The sequence below is a fragment of the Barbus barbus genome (assembly GCF_936440315.1).
Source record: "Barbus barbus genome assembly, chromosome: 38".
Lineage (NCBI taxonomy): Eukaryota > Metazoa > Chordata > Actinopteri > Cypriniformes > Cyprinidae > Barbus > Barbus barbus.
The window spans coordinates 1,911,130-1,938,269 of NC_136716.1; the positions used below are offsets into that span (position 1 = coordinate 1,911,130).

Sequence of the window (27,140 nt, forward strand, 5' to 3'; positions counted from 1 at the left end):
ATGGCAGAGTTCCAAGACGAAAACCACTGCTGAGCAAAAAGAAGATAAAGGCTCGTCTCAGTTTTGCCAGAAAACATCTTGATGATCACCAAGACCTTTGGGAAAATACTCTGTGGACTGACGAGACAAAAGTTGAACTTTTTGGAAGATGTGTGTGTCCCATTTCATCTGGCGTAAAAGTAACACAGCATTTCAGAAAAATCATACCAAGAGTAAAATATGGTGGTGGTAGTGTGATGGTCTGGGGCTGTTTTGCTGCTTCAGGACCTGGAAGACTTGCTGTGATGAATGGAACCATGAATTCAGCTGTCTACCAAAAAATCCTGAAGGACAATGTTCGTGGCTTTAAGCTGAAGCGAACTTGGGTTCTGCAGCAGGACAATGATCCAAAACACACCAGCAAATCCACCTCTGAATAGATGAAGACAAACGAAATGAAGACTTTGGAGTGGCCTAGTCAAATTCCTGACCTGAATCCTATTGAGATGCTGTGGCATGACCTTAAAACGGCGGTTCATGCTCGAAAACCCTCCAATGTGGCTGAATTACAATAATTCTGCCAAGATGAGTGGGCCAAAATTCCTCCACAGCGCTGTAACAGACTCATTGCAAGTTATCGCAAACGCTTGATTGCAGTTGTTGCTGCTAAGGGTGGCCCAACCAGTTATTAGGTTTAGGGGCAAGCACTTTTTCACACCGGGCCATGTGGGTTTGGATTTTGTTTTCCCTTCATAATAAATAACTTCATTAAAAAACTGCATGCTATGTTTGTGTTATCTTTGATTAATATTTACATTTGTTTGATGATCTGAAACATTAAAGTGTGACAAACATGCAAAAAAAAAAAATTCAGGAAGGGGGCCAACACTTGTATACACCACTGTATATGTTTGTGTATAGTTCGATGTTGCATGTTCCCCTGTTGTGTAGTTTAATAAACATCCATATGTATTCATGCTTGGTTGTGTTTCTGCTGCTCACAGAACGAGGTCACTTTAACGTTCCAGTTTTGTTACATGCTCTGTGAGCAATGTATCAGTAAGGAAATTATTTTTCGTGGCCAGAGAAATAATTTTCCTTAAAGTCAATAGACGATTAAAACTGTCCGAACTGTGGACGAACAAATCATTTTATTGTACTATTAATGCATTCAACAATAATCCAAAATCCTATTGGCTTTTTGAGGAGGGAAGCGATGCTAATTTATGGGTTGGTCTACGTCATCACTGAAGCACATTGCAGTACATCCATCCCTTTCCCATTCCCAAGAGACATTGTTTGAGACGTTCAGTAGCAGATAAACTAGAAATGCTTGAGCAGAACCATAGATTTTGCTTTGTTTTGAACTGCTGAGCGAGCAGTTGCTGTATAACCACTCAAACAAAGCACTACAAAGTCGCTGTCAGTGTTTTCACTTAACCTACAATTAGCTTATAGTTGTCTCTGCACATTAAACTAGGATGGACGGTGACATGATTAAAAATATAACATCAGAAAAATTACACATCACTTTAAATCAAACGCAGATTTTTGAGGTAAAAAAAATGCCTTATAATTTTATCTTTCCACCACAGAAAGCGACAGAGAGGTCAACGTTGCATAATGCACCTTTAAAGCTGAACACCCATTACTGATAGTTCAATCATAACATGCTGACTGAGCAAAACATCTGAACATTTGATCATGTCGAGTTCAATAAAACAGCAACAAGGTCACTGTTTTGATGTGGTCACACGACTGTTCAAATAAATGCAGTTTAATCCAATTAATCAGACACACGTGTTTACACAGAAGACTTTTGTTTTGTCACAACCATACCATTTTATCCTCTGGGGATTCTTGTATTATGTAACGGACTGTGATTTATTGACGCCACTGAGTACAACAGGGCATTAGAAAGAAACAAAGCAGCCTTTAAAACACTTACTGTTTGAAGCTCTTTGTTTGTGCAAAGAGGGACTGATTTTGCCCTCAGCAATCGACACTTCATAGTCTCACTAACACATATTAGATAGGCCAACACCACAAAAGCCCACTGACTGCACTTACATGCACAAAAACAGTCATGTTAAGAGCAATGCAACACATTAACCTGGTTGCCATAACCAGATTAAGCATATTCTGATTTCTTGAGATCTGAATGATAAAGCTGGCATACCTGCTCCAACCGTCACCTGTCTAGAAGTTTCTAGTGATCCTGAAGATGTGGTTCAGTAGGGCTCTAAACTCATTCTTCCCACTGGTCGCTCTTTTGCTACTAACTTTCTCAGTCGCACAAGCACATAATTTGGTCGCAATTTTTTTATTATTTCTTTTTGCTACAACATGGGATTCATCAATGCATGTTGATTACATTTTTTTATAGTTGGTACAAAAATGGTTAAGATTCAAGCCGTTCAAAAAGAATAAGATGAGGCATGGCATACACCATGTGCAGTATTATATACTGATTAATAAATTACGGAACGTTTAGCAAACACTGAGGAATCAAATAAATAAAAACAAATGAAAAGAAAGCCACCATAGCGTGACATGAGGTCAGTACCGTTAGGCATAGGTAAGCTAGGCGGTCGTCTAGAGTGCCACCAGCTGGAAGGGCGCCAATGAGCGCACGTACTGCCACTACATTTTAACAGGATTGTGTTCAAGAGTGGCACGGACACCCTGAAATATGATTGCTGCCCCCACTGGATCCCCCAACATCACTGGGCTAGAGTATTGTTATTCTGACGATGCCTGTATGCCATTGGAAGTCGTGGCCTAATGGTTAGAGAGTCAGACTCGTAATCCAAAGGTTGTGGGCTCGAGTCTCCGGCCGGCAGGGATTGTAGGTGGGGGGAGTGAATGTCCAGCGCTCTCTCCACCCTCAATACCACGACTGAGGTGCCCTTGAGCAAGGCACCGAACCCCCAACTGCTCCGGGTGTGTGTTCACTGCACGTTGGATGGGTTAAATGCAGAGCACGAATTCTGAGTATGGGTCACCATACTTGGCAGTATGTCACTTCACCTTCACTTCATGGATCAGAGCACTGTCAATTGCTGCCTCTGATTGTTGCATGCAAAGTTTGCATTTGGATTTGGAGCACTCAACAATGCCATTAGATCAATGGGTTCTGTTAGTGTTTTGGCAATGTAAGGCTTTTTTTTTTGCCATGCAAGTTCAAAGGCCAATTTAAAATATTGGTACATAAAAAATGCACAAAATCATTTTGATTTTCAAAAGTATTTTGTTTAGGCAGTATGTGTGGCAGTCGAGAAATTATGTTTCATGTGAAACTGGTCTAAAAGGTGTGCGTTTTTGGCCCCAATGCATCGTTAAAGGTTCAGTGTGTCGTGTAATATTCCCATATAAAACTTTTACAGCCAATTAAAAAATATGTGTGTAGTAGCCTAAAATTAGCTAATTCACAAGCTCAATACATAGACTACTTTATTAAACCGACTTGTCAAATTTAATGCATGCTAACGGAAGTGTCGAAATGCTGAATCAATTAATTTGCTTCCAAAATTTTTTTTTTAATTCCAACAGCGCTTAAAGGGAGCAGCGTTATACATATAGAGGGCAGAGCGTCACGTTATTTAAAGGGGACGCGTAAATGAGGAATAAAAGAACAAGTAGCTGCATTCTGATTACTTTTATGTATCAGGCTTTTATAGGCCTATGTAGTTTGGAGTAACAAAGGGTTTTATAGGTTTGATTGAAATAATAACGCAATAACTGGCACAACAACAACAAAACAATTGAACAAAAATTGTTATCAAAACATTGATAATATCTAAACATGTATCCAAGTCCAAATGTAATAAAATTAATTTATGTGTGATGACAATTTCTTAGCAACTAGGGATTGTTACATAGAGCTATACAGGCATCCAGTGGCTATAATGGTATCACTGATAATAAACTGTGCAAAATGTTTGATCTTAACAGTCAATTTACAAATATGCCTAATGGTTCAGATTTGTGGAACTCGCAATGCCTGCAATTTCCACAAATTAGTGTCGTTACTATGACAACCAATTTGTAAATGTATCAATGTTGTTATTTAAAATTTGAGTGTTTACATAATCAGGTTTATGTTATTTTGTGTGTAATCTTAATAGGTTGTTTGCACATGACGTCATTGCTGTGGAGCGAAATGCAACTGGAGGGCAGTCATTTTTTCTCCGTAGGAATCAGTAGCAGAAACTCAAGATGCCTGTGCTTGGCGTTGTTTATGAATGCTCAAATCGGTCAAACCCAGAAAACACAAGGAGCTTTTATCGTGTACGAAAATGTGTTGTTCATAACACAAATTAATAAATTCATTACAAAAATAAAATATCAAGAGCATCTCCATTTTATAAAAATCTACATTATCCATATTATAAAAGACATCATCAGTATTACAAACTAAAATATGCACATGAAGATCATTTTCAGAAAGGCTTTCCACTTAAAAAGTTTTTTTCAATCACAAATAGCTTAAATATTTTAATCATGAATAGTGGAAAGTTCAAATTTAGCTCTTTTATTCAAACTATTTACTCAATCATACTAGTAACTTTCATTCATTCTTTCTCTCTGAGAAGTTTTTAAATATTCATATTTATATTTAAATATGACAATATCATCTAAAGATTATCATATCACTTTTTATGCCCCACAAAAACAAATTTTAATTACTATATATATATATATATATATATATATATATATATATATATATATATATATAATGCATTTTAATGTTTCATTATTATTAGTCATGCTTGGACATAATTATTAATTATAATAATTCTGGACATAAAAACGAGCCTGACTTCTTGTAGGACAGCACTCAAGATCCTCGTGCATTGTGTTAATATTTAATCAGAATGCATTTCATATATATAAATATATTTTGTGCAAACCATCAGTATACATGAATTAATTTCCTCAACAGCTCCTCATATTGTAGATGATCAGATTGCAACGACAGTCTGTATAAACCCGATGAAAGCACGTGCATCATCAGCGCTCACGTGCATGAAATGATTAAACGCGTTTGTAAATATTTCACAATATGAATTGAACAATCAAGTGCATTGAAAAATACTACGACACAGTGATCGGGATTAAATGAGCAGTGCCCAGCAGCACACGCATGAGCTGAAGAGAGGTCTTCCTGACCTGACTGTAATCCACGTTATTCAAGCCTCCACAGCAATCCAGTGCGGTATTTGCGTCGGACAGCGACTCTGCGCTCATGAAACGACCGTGTTTCAAACAGACAGCCTGCTCTCTTTCAGCAGCATGTCACCAGCATTCACTGTAAACCATACAAACTATTATAGCCGTAAATGCTGAGGAACTCGCTAATGTTACCAGCACTGCGGACATGACAGTTTACCTTTGACCTACTTAAATCGCCTGGAACTGTGGGAAATGGAGTTTCTATCGGGTATTAAAACGCTGGACTTTTTTGTTTCATACTGAATTCCGATTGTTCTGCTTTCTTTTTTTTTTTGATCTTATAATTATATTCGAATTTAAAAGGTATAATTTCAGTTAGAGGAAAAAAAGCTTTTGGCTTCTCTCCTGAGAACACAAGAGATCGCATTGAGCAAAAATATTACTAATCCACGGTTCTTCAAAGCATAAAATAACACGACTGTCTTTGAAAAATGTGCATAATGTTTAAAATAATGTTTAACCATATATAATTATTAAGTTGCTTAAACAAGTAGAAGCAAAAAAGCATCATATACACCAGGGCTGTCCAAACTCGTGTCCTGCAGAGTTTAGCTCCAACCCTAATTAAACACACCTGAAGCAGCTAATTAAGCTCTTATTAGGCATACTAGAAGCTTCCATGCAGGTGTGTTGAGGCAAGCTGGAGCTAAACTCTGCAGGACACCGGCCCTCCGAGTTTGGACAGCTCTGATATACACAGTTTAATACAAAGCACGGAAAACCAATCACAAAGAGTAACGTTACTTTTTTAATTTAAAAACATGAGATGCAATGGAATGGGGAGAGACCCGTCCCGCCATAAAGTTTTGAGACATGTTTTTTCAAAGTTAAACTTACAATAATTTTAAATGGCTTTGTAAATATCCATCTCTCTTTTGCGAGACACAAGTGCAACGGTGATAGATGTCCCTCCAAAAAATTCGCAAAATATGCGGCTTGGTTTCAGTTTTGACGTAAACAACATCTTCTCTGCATTGATGTTCTCTTTTTCCGCAGTATTTTGAATGAACAGTGTATCCAGTGGGTTCAACTGGATAGGTTAAAAAAATCATTAAAATGCAATGACACCTACCTACATCTTCATCGCATCTCGTGCGCCACTGATAAGGCTGCCTGGCGCATACCTAAAATGTGGATTTTAGTTTTTTAAATTCGACGAATATTCAAAATTCAATTTTTTTTTGATAGCCCTAGTTTAAAGTTTATGACCCGCCCAACTCAGAAACTTGGGTGTCAAAATGATCTCAGAATTTCCCAGTAGTAAATACGACTTGAGAGGCCGTTCACATCCAATTTCCGATTAGGAAACTTGTATTTACGATTATTCCCATAGCACGTGAAGGCAACATAAATCCCTTTTAAACCAAGTCAGTCTCACTAGGCCTGCTGTTTTGATTCTCACGCAGTGTGACATCACATTGCGTAGGGCCGGTCCATGGGGGTTAATTTCAACCTGGTCTCATAAAAATACGTACCTCTGTGCACTTTCTGTGCGACAAATATCCGGGGTCTGTCCCTAAAAGTTAATGCTTTATCATGTTGGAAATATGCCCTACACCAAACCCTACCCGATAGTGTTGACAAATGCAAAACTGGTATAAAAACTTATTTGTTGATGCAACTGTGCCATTTCAACTTCCTTCTAAGTACGGCTCCATACTCCGTGAGCTACCGAACTATCTTACCGTCTATGAAAACCCATAGATTCGAGGCTGGATATGTGCGATGCTAACATTCAAAAGCATCAGTTTTCAAATCTCCCAGCATATTAATATTGTTTTGAAGTCGTAACATGATATTCTTAAAGAAATTGTGCAAAAAAATACGCTTTATTAATCAAAACTCTGTAAATTTGTGTGAAAAGGAGTAAAAGGTTGCCTCTAGTGTTTGTTTCTTTAGGAAACTGAAACTGCAGTAATATGTAGTTATTGCAGAGAGACGTATAAGCGGCACCCTCTTCTGGAGATGGGGCAGGAATATGCAGCTCATTTCCATTTAAAGCGATACACTCCAAATCAGCTCTTTTTTAGACACACCCCAAAAATGATATATTCCAGCTTTTATAATAAATGACCTGTTGGGTATTTTGGGCTGAAACTTCACAGACACATTCTGGGGACACCCAAGACCAATATTACATCTTGTAAAAAGGAGTTATAATAGGTGCCCTTCAACACCTGCTGTATTTCAAGAGAATTTTCAGTTATAATTTGTGTTGGCTTTATTTTGTGAAGTGGGTTATGTGAGCAGAAGTCAGGGCAGAGTCATCATGATCCCGTATGTGAGTCACTGCTCATGCTCCAGCAGGTTAGCCGGGAGAGCGGAGCGGCTCACAGGGACGTGGGTTTGAGTCCAGTGTGCGTCACGGCCCTCTGTCCTCCTTTCCCATCATTCTACTCTTTTATAAACCTCAATCCTCAAAAGAGTGTGCTTGTCAGAATCTAAGTTAGAAAAGAAGTGTTTGTATGTTTGGATTATTTTATTCTAAAACGTATTACTCTAATTGCACAAGAATTAAATATTATTACCATCGTTATTATACATTATACATATTTCATATACATAAATTCAGTGCTTGAAGTGGGCCGGTACGCACGGCACTTCCAGATTTTAGCCTTTAGAGTACCTGCACTTTTTTGTGCGTACCTGGCACTTCTGACACATTGCCGGGACAGTAAAATCGTCAGGGTCTGGGTGATTAGGCTATATGATCCCATATATGATTAGAAATTATATAGAAACTATGTAAATCACACTACCCAGACGGGATCACCTCTCATCTCGACCAATCAAGTGAATGAACACAAGCAGAGTCGGTCTACTTCATTGGGTGGTGCGCGAGAGCATGTCAGGGGAGGCACGCGGAGGAGTAGAATAACAATTAATTATTGATTACTAATTTGAATCAGTACTTTATAACGGAAACCATATCTTAAAATGAAAAGAAGCAGGCTTTTGCAATCACATCATTTTAAACCGTAAACTCCTGGAAAGTCCAAGGATCCAGTGAACGAATTCAAACATTAAGCTCGAAACAGCACTAATGCCGATTTCATCAGCGATTACGGAGAGAATAGTGACTTACGTCCAGATGTCAGTAAAATTATTATTTTCAGCGTGTATTTGGCTTAAAAACAAGAGTGTTTTTAGGTACAAATGCTGTCACTGTGGTGGTATACAGTACCTTTTCAAAAGATACACCTTTGTGCCTTAATTATGCCTAAGCAGTGCATATTAATACCTATTTAATATTAATACTTATTAGTTCCTGAATTGTAAATATTAGTACCAAATTAGTACCTTTTGAAAGGCTACAGTTCCAGTGACAGCTTTTGTACCTTTTTTTCTGTAATTCAGAGAGAAACAATATATTTAATGAGTAGAAATTGCTAGGATTAATATTAGACTGAGCACGAAAAGTGAGCATCAACTCATATATATAGATATATAAAAAAAAAAACATGTGACCAAAATATATTTCAAATATTCGTTGCAAACAGTGAAGTTCAATGAAATATATTTTTGAAATAGAAAATATATTTAGTTTCAACCTTCATATACCAAAAAGTATTTCTAAATGTATTTACATCTAAATGTCTTTCAGTACCCTACATTTAGGTAAATACAAATGTGGATGGCCTACTAGAGTTCAAAAGCATATTTCTGTTTTAATAATGCTTAATCATTTATACATTACAATTTTTTTGGAGCATTTAAATTGTTCCTTGCTGAAGTTTATTCAAATGTGTTATATATTCACACGTTATAGACAACAAATCACCTTTTTCTTCAAATGTGACATATATGTGATTGCATTATCTTGGACTGAAATATATACAGGTGCATCTAAAAAAAATAATATCGTGAAAAACAGATTTTTTTTTTTTTGTAAATTATTTACTTATTTTATTTTAATTTTGATGATTAGAGCTTACAGATTTTGAAAGTCAAAATCCAGTATCTCAAAATATTAGAATATTAGATCAATCAAAAATAAAGGATTTGCAAAGCAGAAAAGTTCAAGTTCTTTAAAGTATGTTCATTTATGGACTCAATACTTTGTCAGGGCTCCTTTAGCACAAACTCCAGCATCAGTGAGGTGTGGCATGGAATACAATAATACAATGTTAATTTATATATAGAAGCGATCAGCCTGTGGATCTGCTGAGGCACTATTGAGTCTTCAGCTCGTCTGGATTGTTGGATCAACGGTTTCTCATCTTTCTCTTGAAAATATACCATAGATTCCATACGGGGTTCAGGTCAGGCATGTTGGCCGGCCAATCAAGCACAGTAATATCATGGTCAGCAAACCAGTTGGAAGTGTTTTTGGCAGTGTGGGCAGGTGCTAAAGTTTTTTTCATCTGAAAAGAGGACTTTGGACCACTGAGCTACAGTCCAGTTCTTTTTCTCCACAGCCCAGGTAAGACACTTCTGACGTTGTCTCTGGTTCAGAAGTGGCTTGGTAGCTCTTTTCCTGAAGACGTCTGAGCGTGGAGACTCTTGATGCACTGACTCCAGCTTCAGTCCACTCCTTCTGAAGCTCTCACAAGTGTTTGAATCAGCTTTGCTTGACAGTATTCTCAAGCTTGCGGTCATCCCTGTTGCTTCTGCACCTTTTCCTACCCAAACTCTTCCTTCCAGTCAACTTTGCATTTAATATGCTTTGATACAGCACTCTGTAAACAGCCACAGCTTTCAGTAATGACCCTCTGTGACTTACTCTCTTTGTGGAGGGCGTCAATGATTGTCTTCTGGATCATTGCCAAGTCAGCTGTCTTCCCCATTATTGTGGTTTCAAAGAACAAAAGATACCCAGAATTTATACTGTAGAGATGGTCGTTTAATAAAACTCAAATATAAATATTCTAATATATTGAGATACTGGATTTTGACTTTCATGAGCTGTAAGCTCTAATCATCAAAATTAAAACAAAAAAACTTTTGAAATGTCTTACTTTACATGTTATGAATGTAAAATATATATGAAAGTTTCACTTTTTGAAATAAGTTACAAAAGTTTTACACGATATTCAAATTTTTTTTAGATTCACCTGTAGAGGGCAAAACATATTTTTAAATGCTTTTAAAAATATATTTATAAAATTAAAATATATTCTCAAAATGTTTTTTTTTTTTTAAATGGCCAAAACATATGTTGGTAGAAAATATATTTTACGTAAATATATATAAACATATATTAGCAAATATATTTTTTGTATATTCAGAAAAACAATATATATTTTTTATTTATTATTTATTAATTGATTAATTATTTTTTTCTATATGGGTCACCATATTATCTTAATCAAAGTGAAAGGTAAAAAAACACATAATAACTCCCAAATTGTATCTCTCTAGCATAAGGATCCTCAAAGAGTGACAAAACGTGAATGTGCAGTGCACCTTGATCAATAAATGAATATAATTCTTCACTACATTTTGCAAAAATAATGATATACCAAGTCATTTCTTCTAGGAATACTGAGGGGCGGTGGAAAGAAATATGTTTTTGGAGCTTTTTCACACATTTCTATCAATAAATAAATAACCATCAACACATTGTTTGAACTGAAAAAAAAATTATGCATTACACATAAAAGTATGTGTAACATGGTGTCACTCTGACAGAAAACAGGAAAGGGGAGCTGATGTGTCCTGATGCACCAAAATCAGTCATTTTATCTGAGCTGAGCTGCCCATTCAGAGGCAATCAGTGCAGGTGCTGCTACACATGAAAAGCTCTATTTTGGGGAGCGTTAGCTGGTCTGTGGGGTTTCTGGATCTGCATGAGTCCAATGAGAGCCCAGTTCAGGAGCTGCGGGTCGAGAAGTGAGTCTCATCAGGCAGTGAGACCATGAGAAAAACACTGACAAAAGCCTTTCAGTTCGCTTGCTTTGCTTTGCCAGTGCAGGGTGGTTATTTTTGGAGGAATTGTGAACCGTTGGTTATTAAAACTTGATGCTATAAATAGGCCCACTTTTACAATGTGGTTAGAAATGTTTTGATAAAATGTTCAGCTTTCAAATATAATCATATTATAATATAATATAATAAATGTAGAATTATACAGTAACAGTCAAAAATTAATAATTATGATTTTGATGTTTTTGAAAGAAGTCTGTTCTGTTCACCAAGGCCGCATTTTCTGGGTCAAAAGTATGGAAAAGATTTTGAAATATTCTTACAATTTTAAATAACGTTTTTTTATATGAATATAAGTTAAAATGTAATTTATTGCTGCATGTGATCAAAGCCGTTTTCAACGTTGATAATAATGTATATTAATATAGAGACCGGTGAGCAGAAAGCAAGTCTGTAGTGAATGCTGTAAAGTTGATCGCTTAACTTTCATGGTTTGCTTCACACGTAGTTTTAATTCTTCTTTTCTTATGTTTGAATGCATGACGTAACAAACGCCTGACTCAAGATAAGAGTTCCTCAGGTGCAGCTGAAGGCAGCAAGCCAAAGTTGACTTCTTCATGCACAAGACAAGCGACTGCTTTAGAGATGAACGGGATTCTTTATTCCAGAAAGTGCTAATCTGGTACATCCAGCTCATTGTGTCTGTCCTTGATAATGCGTTGGACAGTCTAGAACAGAAAGACAAAGTCCTGACTTTTGATTTAGAATAAAAAATGCTTCTGTACTGACCACAGCATCGTACAGTCCCATGCACAGAAACAAATAATTCAAGCCTCTGTAACCCATCGTACTATAAACGTGCATTTCTGAGAGGGATTCAAATGCTTCTTTCTATCTGCATGTGCTGTATGTAAATAGAAGTTACTATTCATCTATTTTCAGGAGAGATCAGGGGGCAACACATTTTTTATTAGCTTTTTATTAGCCTTTTCCAAAATCATACAAGACATGATCTTAGAAAATGTTTCATAAAATTCCAAAACCATTTACCACATCATTTTTATACATTTAAAAAAAAAAAACTATATTCTCAATATTTTATTTTATTTTTAGGCTTAAGCTTATATATCCCCATAATTGTAACAGTCTGAGTAATTCAGAGTCTTGAACAGTAAACTTTCAAGTGTCAGCTTTGTAAACGTATGTTGATTATCTTGTCAGAAAGACTATCTTGTCATTTATGTCCCCATGCCAAAATGCCCCCATTTGCTTGAGAAGGTGTTAAAGCCCCAAATAATGAAGTGAAACAGGGATGTTTTACATGTCCAAAGCATGTCAGTAAATAAACTAGTCTTCATTAGCTCACCTTTTTTACATAAACCGTAAGAAACCATAAAAACTTTCATTTGGCCCCGTCATTCAAGCTCTCGGTTCACACATGCGCATATCAGCTGCTTGTCGGTCTTTGGTCCGAGACAAACTGTTTCCTCAGTTCAGTGACTGCTGGAGTCAATGATTCATTCATCACAGGATCAGCTATACGCCACTATTTTGGCTCATTTTGAGTCGCAGTGACTGTCAAGCTTCTGAAAGTGAGTTTTGATTGAGTAACTTGTAGATCTGTGCTGCTCAAGCCGTGAACTGATTCAGATATTTCAGTCCTGAAAAGAACCAGTTCAAGTGATTCAGTCTCAAACCGGACATCACTCTTGACTGTTGAACTGAGAGTAAGCAAATGAACAGCAAATTTTCATTTTGGGGTGAACTGTCCCTATAAGTGTTTCTTTGTCTATTTGCATCTATAGATTTAAACTGCAGTAAACCTGTACCATTCTTTCTTTCAAAATGAGATTTTTCTCTTGCACTGAGTGAGAAATGTCCACTTCATACACCACTTTTATTCCCATTCTGAAGGTTTTTACAAAGGAGTTTGTTCATATATAATTTACCAGATTTTAAAATTTTTAATTCTAAAACAAATTGGTGATTTCTTTCTGGCAGTTGACAATATTTACTGATGAATAAAGTGATGAAAGATGAAATTTATACATTTACGCATCATATGGAATGTTTTATGCAACATTTTAGTTGGACGTTCTTCTAAGATGGTTTAGAGAACATTCAGAAACATTTCCATAATTTTATCAAAATATAAAACAAAAATAAAAAATTCAGATTTAGGATTCAGATATAACATTTTCATAACTTTATAGGAACGTGAGCAAAACTTAATTTTTTTAAACATATTAGAACGTATTTTTGTTAGCTGGGAGTTTTCCCAGCATAATATCTCCCATGGCTTGTGGAGTCACACTTGTTTTAAAATTACTTGCACACAAACATTTACAAGCTGCCGTACTATTTTTACCCATTGCCTGAAGGTAAAAAATGCAATAAGAGGAATACTGTTGTGTTATATAAAGAGCAAACTGCTGAAGTGACACACACACACACACACACACACACACACACAAACTGTCAACGTAACATCATTAGGACACAAATAAACAATCGTCAGTGTGCACCTAGGACAACCGTTCCTGTACGGCGTGTTACCAAAAAACAATACATGTTCAATAAACCCTCTAGGGAAACCCTTTTTTTTTTTTTTTTGGTGTTTGCGTCACACATGGAATGGCAGGGAACGATCGCCGAGTTCAAACCTTGTCGGACTGGAATATTTCTCTGTACGGATCCAATTACTTCCCACTGATCGGTTCGTTGGGATCCGGCTCTCTAACACGCGGCTGTTAATATTGTGATGCAATTGGCACAGTATGTGTCGTTATCAGCTGAATATACAGAGTAAGATGAGCTGTGTCACATAGAAGCAGAGTGTGTTTCTGACCCGCGTGTGAATCATCAACCACAGGTGGCATGGGTTGCATGGGATACCGGCTGAGCCCAAACTGTTATTATCTCGCTGTCTGTGAGAGTCGCTTATGTTGTGTCTGAACGGTTTTTACAGACTTCAGGCTTCATAGCTGTAATTTTGCAGAAGGTAAATGCACAGGTAACAGGATGAGACAAGACAGATGAGACGTGACAGAGAATAGGGATAATTTTGGTCCTGGAAAAGAAAAGTAGTTGCCCTTTTTAAGCTATTGGCTCACTGACAAAAAAACATGCCTGTGGCGACATTTCTGTAAAATGGTATTTTGTTGTTCATTGCATGTTTTGTGACACTATTAAAAAGAAATGTCTAGTGAATGGCACTAAAAACGAGTTTCTCAGAAATAAAATGCACTAAACGCCGACACTAAACTGACAGTGTTAACAAAAGCAAACATGAGACTAAAGCATATTTCATCAGGCAACCATGCCATTTTCTCTTGTTTCTACAAGTCTCTGAGCTCTTTTACTGTGACTGGTGTTTGACAGACTCATACCCGAGCACTTCACATTACAAGTGCAATGCTGTACCGGGTGGGCTTCAGAGCAAGTTTACTACATCAGAAAAGACAAACATACCTGTATGAAGCTGGTTATGAGATACAAACATCAAAAAGTATTATTTAATCATGCAGTAAAAGAGTTTTTTGAGCACATGACATAGTATTGTGTGAAAATAAGTTTTTATTAATCAATAATGTGACACTAATTATAATCTGTGCAAAAAGCAGTAAATGTTGGTGTTTTACTGCTGGAAACTGCAGTGAATTGTATGTATATATGTTTTTGGAGTGTGCATAAAGGTATAGGTAGAAGCACGTTTTTTATATTGTATATGCAATATTGCGTTAATTCAAAGGACAATCTTAAAAGTCTTCATATCTTTAGGAATGCATTTTTAAACAGCTACTAGTGGGTTACTATGGTAACTATGGGTCATAAAGAATTATTTGGGGATATAAATGCACACATCAAACTGCTCTTTGTATATGCATGCTAATTTTCTGGTGGTGAGAAGTGGAGTGTTTTTTAAACCGAATGATGTTCTTCAGACACATTGCTTAATCATATTAAATCAAACTTTTAAAAGCTTTCAATAGCTCCTCTGCAACCATTATGCATAATCTGGATAACATCCAGCATGTTTCATGCCAACTTTAAATTACAATATGCATGTATATTAGAAGCTGAAAATGTGCACAGTAACAACAAACATAATACACACTCGCAGAGATACTGTAAACACAACATAAATCATTCAAGATGCCCTGACAACAGCCTATAAAAACAGATAAGGTTAGTCTTTTGTTATGAGATCAATAAATCGTCTCAACATCTTCAGACTTTTTTCATGTTTCTCTTGCTCATACAGATTTAGAAATATCTCAAGTTTACAAATAGATATTTTCATACTATTGAACAGATTTGCCTGGGCTTCTTAATGAAGTTAAATTACTGTAATGCAAAATACAAATGAGGATAAATAAGTCATTATCTGGATTGTCACAGTCGGCTGTTTACGAACACTTGAGATGATGCTGCTCCTGCCAAGTTTCCGTTAATCTCTATTTTTGTAGTGTGTGAAATTGAGCAGATGTAGATCTGCAGTCTCCAGTCTATCAGCATGAGTTCATTTTGGTCCCTTTTTACTTCAAAAATAACAGAACAGCATTCTCTGAAGACAGTGATTCTCAGAAATGTCATTACTGTTGATTTCCTCAACTTGCTGTGAGACAAAATCAATATTTTTGAGGGATGCACTTACAATATGTTAAGGTATAGTTCAGCATCATGTAACTATAGGATCTGGACTGAAGTGAGATTAGTGGTGTTAAAACTAGCAGTGTTGATTTTTCTATTAATAGTCCTGCTCATCAAGGCTGCATTTATTTGATCAAAAATACAGTAAAAACATAATATTGTGAAATTACTACAATGTGAATATATGTTGCAAAGTAATTTATTCCTGTAATATAAAGCTGCATTTTCAGCATCATTACTCGAGTCTTCAGTGCCACATGATCCTTCAGAAATCATTCTTATCAATGCTGGGAAAAAAAAATCTGTCAGTGTATAGCTACAGTACTTTTCATGCTAGGTAATTTTTTTCATATCTTATAGTTCTCACAACAAAAACATGCCTCTAATGCTTTAAAAAGCCGTAGGAAAGTGCATTTGTGAAATGTGCCATTTGTGTTTCTGCTGTCCATTTTCTGTCATCTCTCTGGATTACAGTGTGCATATTTTCTTCCTTTTTTTCAACAACACCAGATAAGTCATTCTGGGGAACCTTGCCTGTCTCAAAGAAAGGAGGAAGACAAAGAAAACATTAGGAACTATAAAAAGCATTGTTTAAACATGACAGCAATCCTCCAGGTCTGACATCACACATTCTTCTGTTCTTTTTTTAGCACAGCACTGCTAATTTGAAAAATGAGGTGAAAATGTTGGCAAATGACATTAAAAATTAGCATTCTGGCCCATGCACAATCTGTCATTGTATTAGATATTGGTTAAATTTGGTTAGTTGAATTTAGACCCCAAAGTCTAATTCTGAGGTAATTTCAATTGGATGAATGCATTTTCAAAAACAACAACAAACAAAAAATAAATAAATAAAATAGATTTTGGACTCATTCAAACAGATTCAGACAGTCGGCTCAAGCCTGGACTTATTAGGAGCTTTTTATCTGGATTACTCTTGTGTTTGCATGAAGAGAGAAACTGTTTTAGAAAGACAGAAAGAACATGTATGACCTGCACAATAATGTCTTTCAATGATTAATAGTAAACCTGCAGTATTGTATTATGCTATATTAGTGAAATATTTAGACATATCATTGTGAAATGAGAGGGGAAAACATATCTGGAAAGTAAACAAATTCTCAGGAGATCTAGAAAAATAATTGTATACTTTCGTTGCATACTTACCCTGTGCAAGGTTTCACATTTTTTATGTAGAGTACACTTTTTCCCCTCATATTATTTATTTCATTTTTTGCTGTTTCATCAGGGGATATAATGTTACTTTGTCTCAATAGTCCTCATAAGCCCTTTAGGAGAAATAAAAAATTAAATTAACATCTGCTGACATACAGTAAGAGTTCACAACAAAACAAAACAAAAAACAAACAAAAAAATTACAAAATAAGACAAATCAAAGGAATCGTTCACCCAAATATGAACATAATTGAAGAAAATAAGTAATCCACACCACTCCAATCCATCAGTTAACATCGTGTGAAGCCAAAAGCTGAAACAAATCCATCATTAAGATGTTTTTAATAAGGTGACCAGACATGACACTTCCCAGGGACATGTTCTGCCCTGGATCACCAGGAAGTTTGCGCTGCACCGATCGATCGTTGAATGACATTAAAGTACCTCGAGAGCAGAGCAGACAGCTCCTTATGCTTTCAAATCACTCTCGCGGTACTTTAATCATTATCTTAGGTGATTTAGAAATGTCCCCAGGAAGTGGCACGTCTGGTCATCTTAGTTTTTAAAGGTGCCATAGAATGGAAAACTGTCTTTGCATAGTTGAATAATAAGAGTTCTGTACATGGAAATGACATACAGTGAGCCTCAAACACCATTGTTTCCTCCTCCTTATGTAAATCTCGTGAATGCAAAAGACGAATGAAAAAATAGGTGAATCAGAACATAACACCGACTGTGACGTTACAGTCGGGATCACTAATAGTTACGCCCCCAACATTTGCATAGACCCGCCCATGTTCTATGCCAGCTGCCAGCCGAAACATCAGATGTTCTGCACGTATTGTGAAGGACAACAGCGAAAATGGCAGATCATGAAAAAAATATTATGTCCCAGGCTGTGCAGGGATGGGTTGGTGTCTGTATTCAGAAAGTCACGGAAAACAAATTACGCGTTCTAATAAAATAATGTGAGTCACTAAAGGGACATGGTTAGCTTAGCTATTCAAACTAAAAAGCGATCATGCATTTGAAAGCAGTTTCAATACCCAGCAATTTAATAGCGGCTCCCTTATGCCCGCATTTTATTTACAGTATTATATAACTGCGTGAGAAAGTATTGAAATATATATTTTCCCTGTGTTTCCTTCCTGTGAGCTACTGAAATGAGCCACACTGTGAAACAGCCAATCAGAGCAGAGCTCAACATTATTATTCACGACCCTTCCAAATAAGCCAATAACAGACCGTTTCATTCTGGGGAGAAATCCTAGGGTTGTAAATCGAACTGTTTCTGAAGAATGTTTGCCCTTATCTAAGCCACATACCTTCTATGTAGAAATCAGAGAACAATTTAAAACATTGTATCAATGCATTCTATGGCACCTTTAACTAAAATCAGGAGGAGTCCATAATCCATAATAACGTTTCCGCCGGTGAAAAAGTGGTGTGGTCTAAATCAGCAGAGAAATCTGCACAGATCAAGCACCGTTTACAAGCCAAAACAGTGCAAAACAGCTCTAAACAAATATGTGGCAGGATTTTGATGTGAGAGACAACAGGAGATGCACTTTTTCACTGGAGGAAGAGTTATTATAGATTATGGACTAATTTTTTACCCAGAAAAGACGCCAAAATGATTTGTTTCTTACAAAAACACAGCGTTTGTCTTCTCCAGATGTTAACTGATGGACTGGAGTGGTGTGGATTATTGTGATGTTTTTATCAGCTGTTTGGACTCTCATTCTGACGGCACCCATTCACTGCAGAGCATCCATTGGTGCATGAGCAAGTGATGCAATGCTACATTTCTCCAAATCTGATGGAGAAACAAAACTCATCTTCGTCTTGGATGGCCTGAGGGTGAATAACCTTTCAGCACATTTTCATTTTTGGGTGAACTACTCCTTTAACTCACGGTCAACCATTTCATAACCAATAAACCAGTCTATTGTAATATAATGAGAAATGTTTCATACTCGTTTGTAATTCTCATTGACACTTGCTGTGCCAATATGTGTCAGTGTGTCAGTTTTTTGAAACAAGGGATGATTATCTACGACATACAAATCAGCGTTCTTGTAGACAAAGAGCAAATGTTACCAGAGATGAATTTGGTAATTGCCAACCAGAATATATGAATAATGAGTTTCCTTATAAGCGAACATGAGTCCAAGCAGTCGCAGGCAGGATGAGCTGCGTGTGAATCTCAGAACCTCCCGCTATCAAACTGACATTCAGCACGGACAGCAAACAGACAGGTGCAAACGAATGATTGATTCGCATTGGCCTTTTCATCACTACAAGAGCCCCTGATGAGCTCGCGATCATGTCTCATTGTGTGCCGCAGATAACGGCTCTCTGCCAGATTGAGAAGTTAAAAAATCAAGGGCTATGGTTGTGAATCATCTCATCCCAATTGCAGCGCTTCGTCTGAGTTTTCTGTCAAATTACGCAGTAAAGCACACAGACAGAAATACTGGATGAGAAGAGACAAACTGCAAACATTTCTCAATGTCTTGATATTATAGCATATATCATAATGTTCTGGATCAGATTTTGTACAACAATTCATTACAGTTGTCTATGTATTAAACTTCATGTTTAATTCCATGCACGACATGAATGATTTATTGAGAACAGTAGTGCTATTACTTTTCTATGAGATCAAATTTTCACCGGGTAGATGATAAATTTAGTGTAAAAACCCATAAATTTATATCTGAACAATATGTATGGACTAAAATATCCCATTAAAATCTCTAATCTGTGTTTTTCGGTAAAAGGTCAGAAGAGATCAACTCCCACCAGGCATCCACATAAACACATATTTCCCAAATATTAACAAACCTTATTTCATCGGACAGTTATTTAGGTCACTTTTTTCCAATGTTCAGTGACTGCACACGTGAGGTTACTAAAAATATCTGCAGAAATGAGTAGCCGGCTATATCTGATTCAGTGGTTTGAGTCAGGGATCGTTTGTTCAGCATATTTGATGATTTTTGTCCCCGTTCTTTGTTCCACACCAGCCGTAGTGACTCAAATCGCTGTGCTTCAGGACAAGGACATCTTGTGGTCTGAACTCCAATCAGCTGTCCTTCTGTTTTAGAACATGTTCCCTTGACGAGGTGCTCTATTCCCCACAGAGAAGAACTGATTCTGAGAGATGCTTGCATTGTGTTACTGTAGCACTTACACTTAGAGTCACATTGTCAGCAGCATGCAATGTTTAGGAAAGATAACTCTGGAACGAACATTTCTGTGAGCAAATGTAAAACAGGAAATGAAGCAGCAAATCAAATTTTGTGTATGTTAAGTGAATTTTATGAATGAAGCAAAAAAGCAAAGCCTTTTGGCTGAAGTGAACAAGAATAACACTCACAACAGTGCCGTATATTTATTAAACCTCAAAGAGGTTTTCTGAGAGAATGCCAGCATAAATTCAGAAATAGTTAACATGAGTCAGATTTGAAACTTGATTATAGATTGGAAAAATTAGCGTAGAAATAATTTTTCCAGACATTGATAACAATTAGTTACAGCAATGTCAAAATTTCAAGTTTAATTCAATGTGTCTTGCTGCCAGAAAAATCCAATCATGGCACATTAAGGCAGTGGTTTATTTAGTGTTTGTCATATGATGTAAGATCAGTGATTATTAATGCTTATCTTGTTTTTTTTTTTTTTTTTGTGATGTAAAATTAATTCCTAAACAATCTGTGAGTTTAAAACTGTTCTTCACTTCACTGGAAAACAATAACAACTTTGATTTACTTTGATAAAATTTTCTAGTACAATGCTAATTTCACAAATGCAGAACACATCAAATTTAAATGTGAAATTTTCAAGAAATTAAAACTGAAATTTTTGAATGGTGCTGATGTATAGTTTTTATTTATTGATTTAAATTTTACATACAATTCTGTAAAATTTTAAACACTTACTACAGTAAGTAGTAGGTAATAAACTGCTTTATGTCATCTTGAGATAAATTATATATTAATACACAAAAACGGTTGGCTATAACTACAGTATGCCTTCAGAAAGTTTCAGAAAATATTAGACAAATACAATACTAGATCCTAATCCCACCAACCGCAGGACACTAAAACCCCTCAGAACACCTTATAGCAGCCAATAAATTGCAACAAAGTGGACTGATGTCTTTAATTAGTCACATTTAACGTCAATCTGTGTCTGAAAGAGTGCATTCTTCAAGCAAAGAACAATTCCAAACTCCACTTCTTTACTCGTGACTAAAAATGACACACCTGCTAATGTTATGCTGAACAAAAGGCACAAGAACAAATATCTTCGAGGAACAATGTGTGAAATCTGAGGAACTCATTCATGAGGTGTGTTCGATGTACTGTGTTTTGATACAGAGAGGAAAGATTAATAAAGAGAAGACTGAAACTTTCAGAGTTCTCCGGATGTTACGATATGAAAGGAAGTTCAGTTGTTGCAGGATTAATAGAGCAGAACCGTTTCTTTCATACTGGAGTGAAATAACAAGCCTATTATTCAGTACGAAAGCAGTCGACAAACCCAAGACATTCACCAGACGCTCTTGTTTGCCAAACCTTTATCCCGCCTGATTCAAAATAGTGCTTTCATTTGGTAATGTAAATTCTGAATAAGCCAACAAATCCCATTCAATTTATGCAAGCCTATCAACAAAAGCCACGGCGTGTTTCTGCAGAAATCTTTCAGACTCTTCCTCTCGTCCACGTTGATTTTCCTGTCTGAGTGACTCACTTCTTTGAGAAGCACGCAGACGTTCTGCAGGACTCTGACACTCGCCCACTAATGTTTAGATGTGCTGCAGGACGTTTCTTATCTAACCCTTCCGATTACTCAAGCTCAAGGCCGCAAGCTTGTTCTCGTTGTACCGTCACCTGCCTTACTGTAACACAAGCTAAATGAACTAATTAAAAATGAACTGTAATTGCAGTGCATTCATCCTCTCACAGCATCAGCAGCATAAGAACATCAGCCAGAAGATTCAACCATCATAAGAGTGTCTTTTGAAGCACATTGGGTCGATTATTTCTGTAACACAATAAGAGATTAGAACTGCGCAGAGCTCTTTTAGCAATGGCTGCTTTGTTTGCTGCATGATTAACATTCCATTTACATATTAATAACTTGAGGATGGAATCAAATATTTCATGTTCTTTTGATTTAATTGGTGCATTAACAGCGATCAAATGAGTCTCGTGTACTTCTGAAGCCACTAAATAAACAAATAAATAAATAAATAAGTGTGTGTGTGCAAGCGCACGTGTTCAACATACTTTTGAAAATGTATTATTTAAATTATTGAATATTGATGGATCAACAATTTGTGCTCAAATAAATGATGAAACAAGTTTGTTTTGATTAAAATATATGTATAATTATAGGTTTAATTTGTTTAATAATGAAGATATATAAATTTACAAATATAATTTGTATTAATATATATAATATATATATACAGTGGTGTGAAAAAGTGTGGTAACTCAAGGTTATTCACCCTGATTTTTTATTTTTTTGCATGTTTGTCACACTTTAATGTTAATGATTTTTTGCTAGACAGCTGAATTCATGGTTCCATTTATCACAGCAAGTCTTCCAGGTCCTGAAGCAGCAAAACAGCCCCAGACCATCACACTACCACCACCATATTTTACTCTCGGTATGATTTTTCTGAAATGCTGTGTTACTTTTACGCCAGATGTAATGGGACACACACCTTCCAAAAAGTTCAACTTTTGTCTCGTCAGTCCACAGAGTATTTTCCCAAAAGTCTTGGGGATCATCAAGATGTTTTCTGGCAAAACTGAGACGAGCCTTTATGTTCTTTATGTTCTTTATGCAGCGGTTTTTGTGGGGTCTTTTGTGACCTCTTGGATGAGTCGTCGCTGCGCTCTTGGGGTAATTTTGGTCAGCCGGCCACTCCTGGGAGGGTTCACCACTGTTCCATGTTTTCTCCATTTGTGGATAATGGCTCTCACTGTGGTTTGCTGGAGTCCCAAAGCTTTAGAAATGGCTTTATAACCTTTTCCAGACTGATAGATCTCAATTACTTTCTTTCTCGTTTGTTCCTGAATTTCTTTGGATCTCAACATGATGTGTAGCTTCTGAGGATCTTTTGGTCTACTTCCCTTTGTCAGGCAGGTCCTATTTAAGTGATTTCTTGATTGCGAACAGGTGTGGCAGTAATCAGGCCTGGGTGTGGATAGAGAAACTGAACTCAGGTGTGATAAACCACAGTTATGTTTTAACGGGGGGCGGTGACAAACGTGCAATGAAATAAAAAATCAGGAAGGGGGCCAACACTTTTTCATACCACTCTTTATATATATATATATATATGTACAGTATATATATATATATGTATATATATATGTGTGTGTGTTTGTGTGTGTGTGTATATACATATATATAATATTCTATTAATTATAATACTCAATTATGTACAATTATATTGTAACAAGGCATCAAATTCTCCATAATAATGGCATTTTAATATTTAATTGAATAATTGGTGTCCAAAAATCCTAAGTTTTTATTAAATATTACAAATGATAATATTTGTTTTCAGTTAATCCATTTTTCTTACATACATCATACATATTTTTGTATATGAAATGTGTAACTACAAAAACAATCAAGTGAGATAAAGTTTATGAATTTGTGTTCAGCAAACCTATCCATTAACTCATTAAACAGAAATTAATTGATTTTCAAAAAAGCTGTCACATGTAAAAATGTAGTGCAGTTTTGGTCTTCATTGCTATATTTATTTATATATAACCAGGCATGGTTTATGCATGTATTGCAGTATAATGAAAAAGCTATATTTTATTTAAATGTATTACATATATATATATACGCACACCCAATCCCTGTACCCATAATTAATGTCAATACTCAACAACCAGAGCCAATGGGATGGAAAATAAACACTTTGACCAGAAAATAAAAATTATTAATCACGGTAACTTCTATGTTCATGAAAAATGTGGATTATGGAGTTTTAGAGTTTTAGACATGCCACATATTGCTAATCAAAATAAAAAGCAGGCCGGTGTTGTTTTTCTGCCAGTCTATGACAGAACCTTGACATCTGACTGTTTGTCATGGGGTTTAAGTGATCATCTTCATGCACTCGACTGACACAGATCTGATCCCAACACCATTAACATCCCGGACTAGATCCTCAATAGCGCTGGTGTTCAGACGCAGGATCATGCATCCACTGTTTTCTCGTCCGTGACATTCGGCTCTCTGAGATCAAAACATCACACAGCTGATGTATACTTGAGATACTCAGACCTCAGACTCTTTGGTGTTCGCTTGGTGTAAAATGGAGCTTTTCAAAATGATGATGAAGAACAGGGCATGACAGTCCCGTAACAATGCATTATTGAGGGGTTGATGATGATGTTCATAATCTCTGACCCGCAGCGACATTTCACCCAACATAGTGTATATACATATGTATAGTGTCACAGATTTATGTATAGTACATGAAATCATTACATTTATTTTTGAGATAAAACATCTGCTTGTGTAAGAGCTACAACTCTGACGGTAACCTTGCTGAGTTTATCATTAAAAAGGATCTAATGAGTGGTTATTTTGAATAATTGTGTAACTAAATAAGGGCCTGCCTGGCATGAAATTAATCAAAAACTTGTTTTACAATGCATGTATTTGTAGAGTAAATGTGCCTCGATCATCAGCTCCATCTGCCTCTATGTGCGAGCTGAACTCGCTGGAGCGTGTCTGACGGCAGCGTATCAATCACAGAACGGACCCAGCATCATCAGCATGGCTCGGAGACAGAAGAGCTACTCTCAGGTTACTCATGAACCACCGCTCATGATCTTCTGTTTGCTAATAAACCAGCTCGGGAGAAAACCTCACATACACTGCCATTTATTACAGTAATATATTACAATACAAATAATAGCCATAATATTATGATATATGTACACAATGCAGATCAGCCAACGGTGATGGTTCTTTAGTCTTTGAGCTTTGAACTACACAGTGTAGTTTATTACTTCCTCATTAGAGGTTGATTTAGAGAGCTATTAATGAAGACACTTATGTAATATTGTGTATGACACATTTTTATGATTGATATTGCACACAAAACGAACCATTCATTTTATGCATCTAAATGTCTTACAGTTTAGTAGTTTCTGGTTTGTTGCATTAAAAACTGCACTTGGACGCAGTGACCTGCATGGCTTATGATCCCAACATCAATCCTCAATGGTTTCTTCTAGATTTTCACCATAAAACCAACAAAGAGCAAATTTAACATCTCCACGCAATACAGTTCAGTGCTTACGTTATGAAAGGCATGGGAAAATCCCACAAATGCCTCAATTATTCTTCTGATAATCATCTGAAAGATTATTGCTGTACGATCATGAGATCCTCGCAAACCTTCCAGAACAAAAGACAATCAACCAGTCTGGCATCTGTGCAAAAAAAGTTGTTTTAAAACCCAATGTCTGCTAAACACGGGTAGAGATACATCACGAGCCAGAAATGTCTGAATATGAAAGAAAGTCTGTAGATGTTTGTGGTTATTAGATTGGATGCTTCTCATCTGAGTAAGCCTTGTCCATTGCAAATCCTTTTCTAAAAACTAGATTTCTAGATTTTCACAAACTTAATAATCCTGGTTCCGATTCTGGATCCTTTAATGATTCTTTTAGCACTTTAGATGAATCATCTCAACCAAAAAAATTAAAATGTATTTATTTTAAAATATTCATTCATTCATTCATTATATAGTGTGATTTATACCATTTAAAAAACTGAGAATAATTTTGAGACATGATTGTAATCAAACACATTCATTCATTCATTCAATTAACAAAACTTTGAACATTATCTGAAGTAAAGAAACACCCTGTTGACTTAATTATGATATTGAGCTTGTTTTTAAACTTTTTTTTAAAGTGAATTTAATATTTTATCCAAAAGCACACAGACATATGATTGCGTGACAGTCTGCGTAACAGAATTGGCCCAGATACTGAAGAACCAATAAAGGAATCATTCAGTTCCAGTATTTTTGAGTTTGAACCGGTTTTTATTTCCACTAATTACAGGTCCGATCCCTCTGGTGTTAAAATGCTTTCATAACCCGACGCCTCCTGAGTCACCAATTTTATCCTGTTATCAGCTGAAAGCCACCGTCGCCCACAAGTGGTTTGGTGTCCTCTGAGACACCGGTCAGCAGATTCATCTGCTTCATTTTCAAAGCCATTTACAGACACTTGCATTGCGTGAGAGTTTCATAACTGTGACACGGCTGCTGCTGCTGCACCGGTGTTTTATGCAAAGGTAATGGCAGCTTTGGCCTGTCGTGAACATCGTGAACATCTTGAACCGTGGTTAGCATAATCACTACCTGTTCGAGGAACAGTCTGAATTTAGCACAGTGTAAAGTTGTCAGCCATGTGATTTAGGTGACAGGGATAAAACTGGCCATCGGTGCTACTCTCTGCTTTGTTTATCCAGTCTCGCACACATGTTCTCTTAGCGCCTCCTAATAGACACCAGTGGCTTAGGTGTTCCTGGAAATGCCAAACAGACTCCTCCTGCTTCACTTCTCCTGCACATACTCCACACACATAGCAACAGCTGCCATCTCTCACTGCAGCACCTGACCAATCAGCCTCAACTACGCTATACCTCCGACCTCACATCAAGGTCAGGTTTGGCTGCAGCCGAGGCCAGAAACATAATACACTCATCACTCATATCACAATAGTTAAAATTCAGTGTTTTTACTCCCAGTGTCCTCACTGACCCGTATGAATACACCTCACCTACATACAGCATCTGACCGAATGCATGATTCGGCTTAGAGAGTGGCGGCAAAATTCATCTTCATTTAAAAAATAAATAAATATATATATATTTGATATGCAAATCAAACACATAAATCTTAAATTAAGGCCTAAATATTTTTGGATATGTGCAAACTGATGCATCTTTTGAATTTGTTGCTTTACTAATTCCTTGTTTAAGAGTGCATTCACAACATGAATGACACATTCAGACTGGAACATAACTTGTGCATTTGCATCATTTAGAGAAGATGTTGTAATAATATGCTTATGTTATGCATACATCTGATTGATCTTGCATTGGATGTGTTTAGGTGAGTTAATTAACAAACTCATGTGGATCAATCCAATAATGACTGG

At 36.4% G+C, this 27,140-nt stretch overlaps 1 protein-coding gene across 1 annotated transcript in view; it reads right to left on the reverse strand.

The window, feature by feature from the left end:
- Positions 1–5,396, reverse strand: part of LOC306857902 (phosphatidylethanolamine N-methyltransferase-like) — a 68,219-nt gene extending 62,823 nt beyond the window's left edge. The window contains exon 1 of the mRNA XM_079398171.1: positions 5,155–5,396. Coding sequence (XP_079254297.1) covers positions 5,155–5,232 — 78 coding nt within the window. The 5' untranslated portion in view covers positions 5,233–5,396. The remainder of the gene's footprint in view (positions 1–5,154) is intronic.
- Between the last annotated feature and the right edge of the window lie 21,744 nt (positions 5,397–27,140).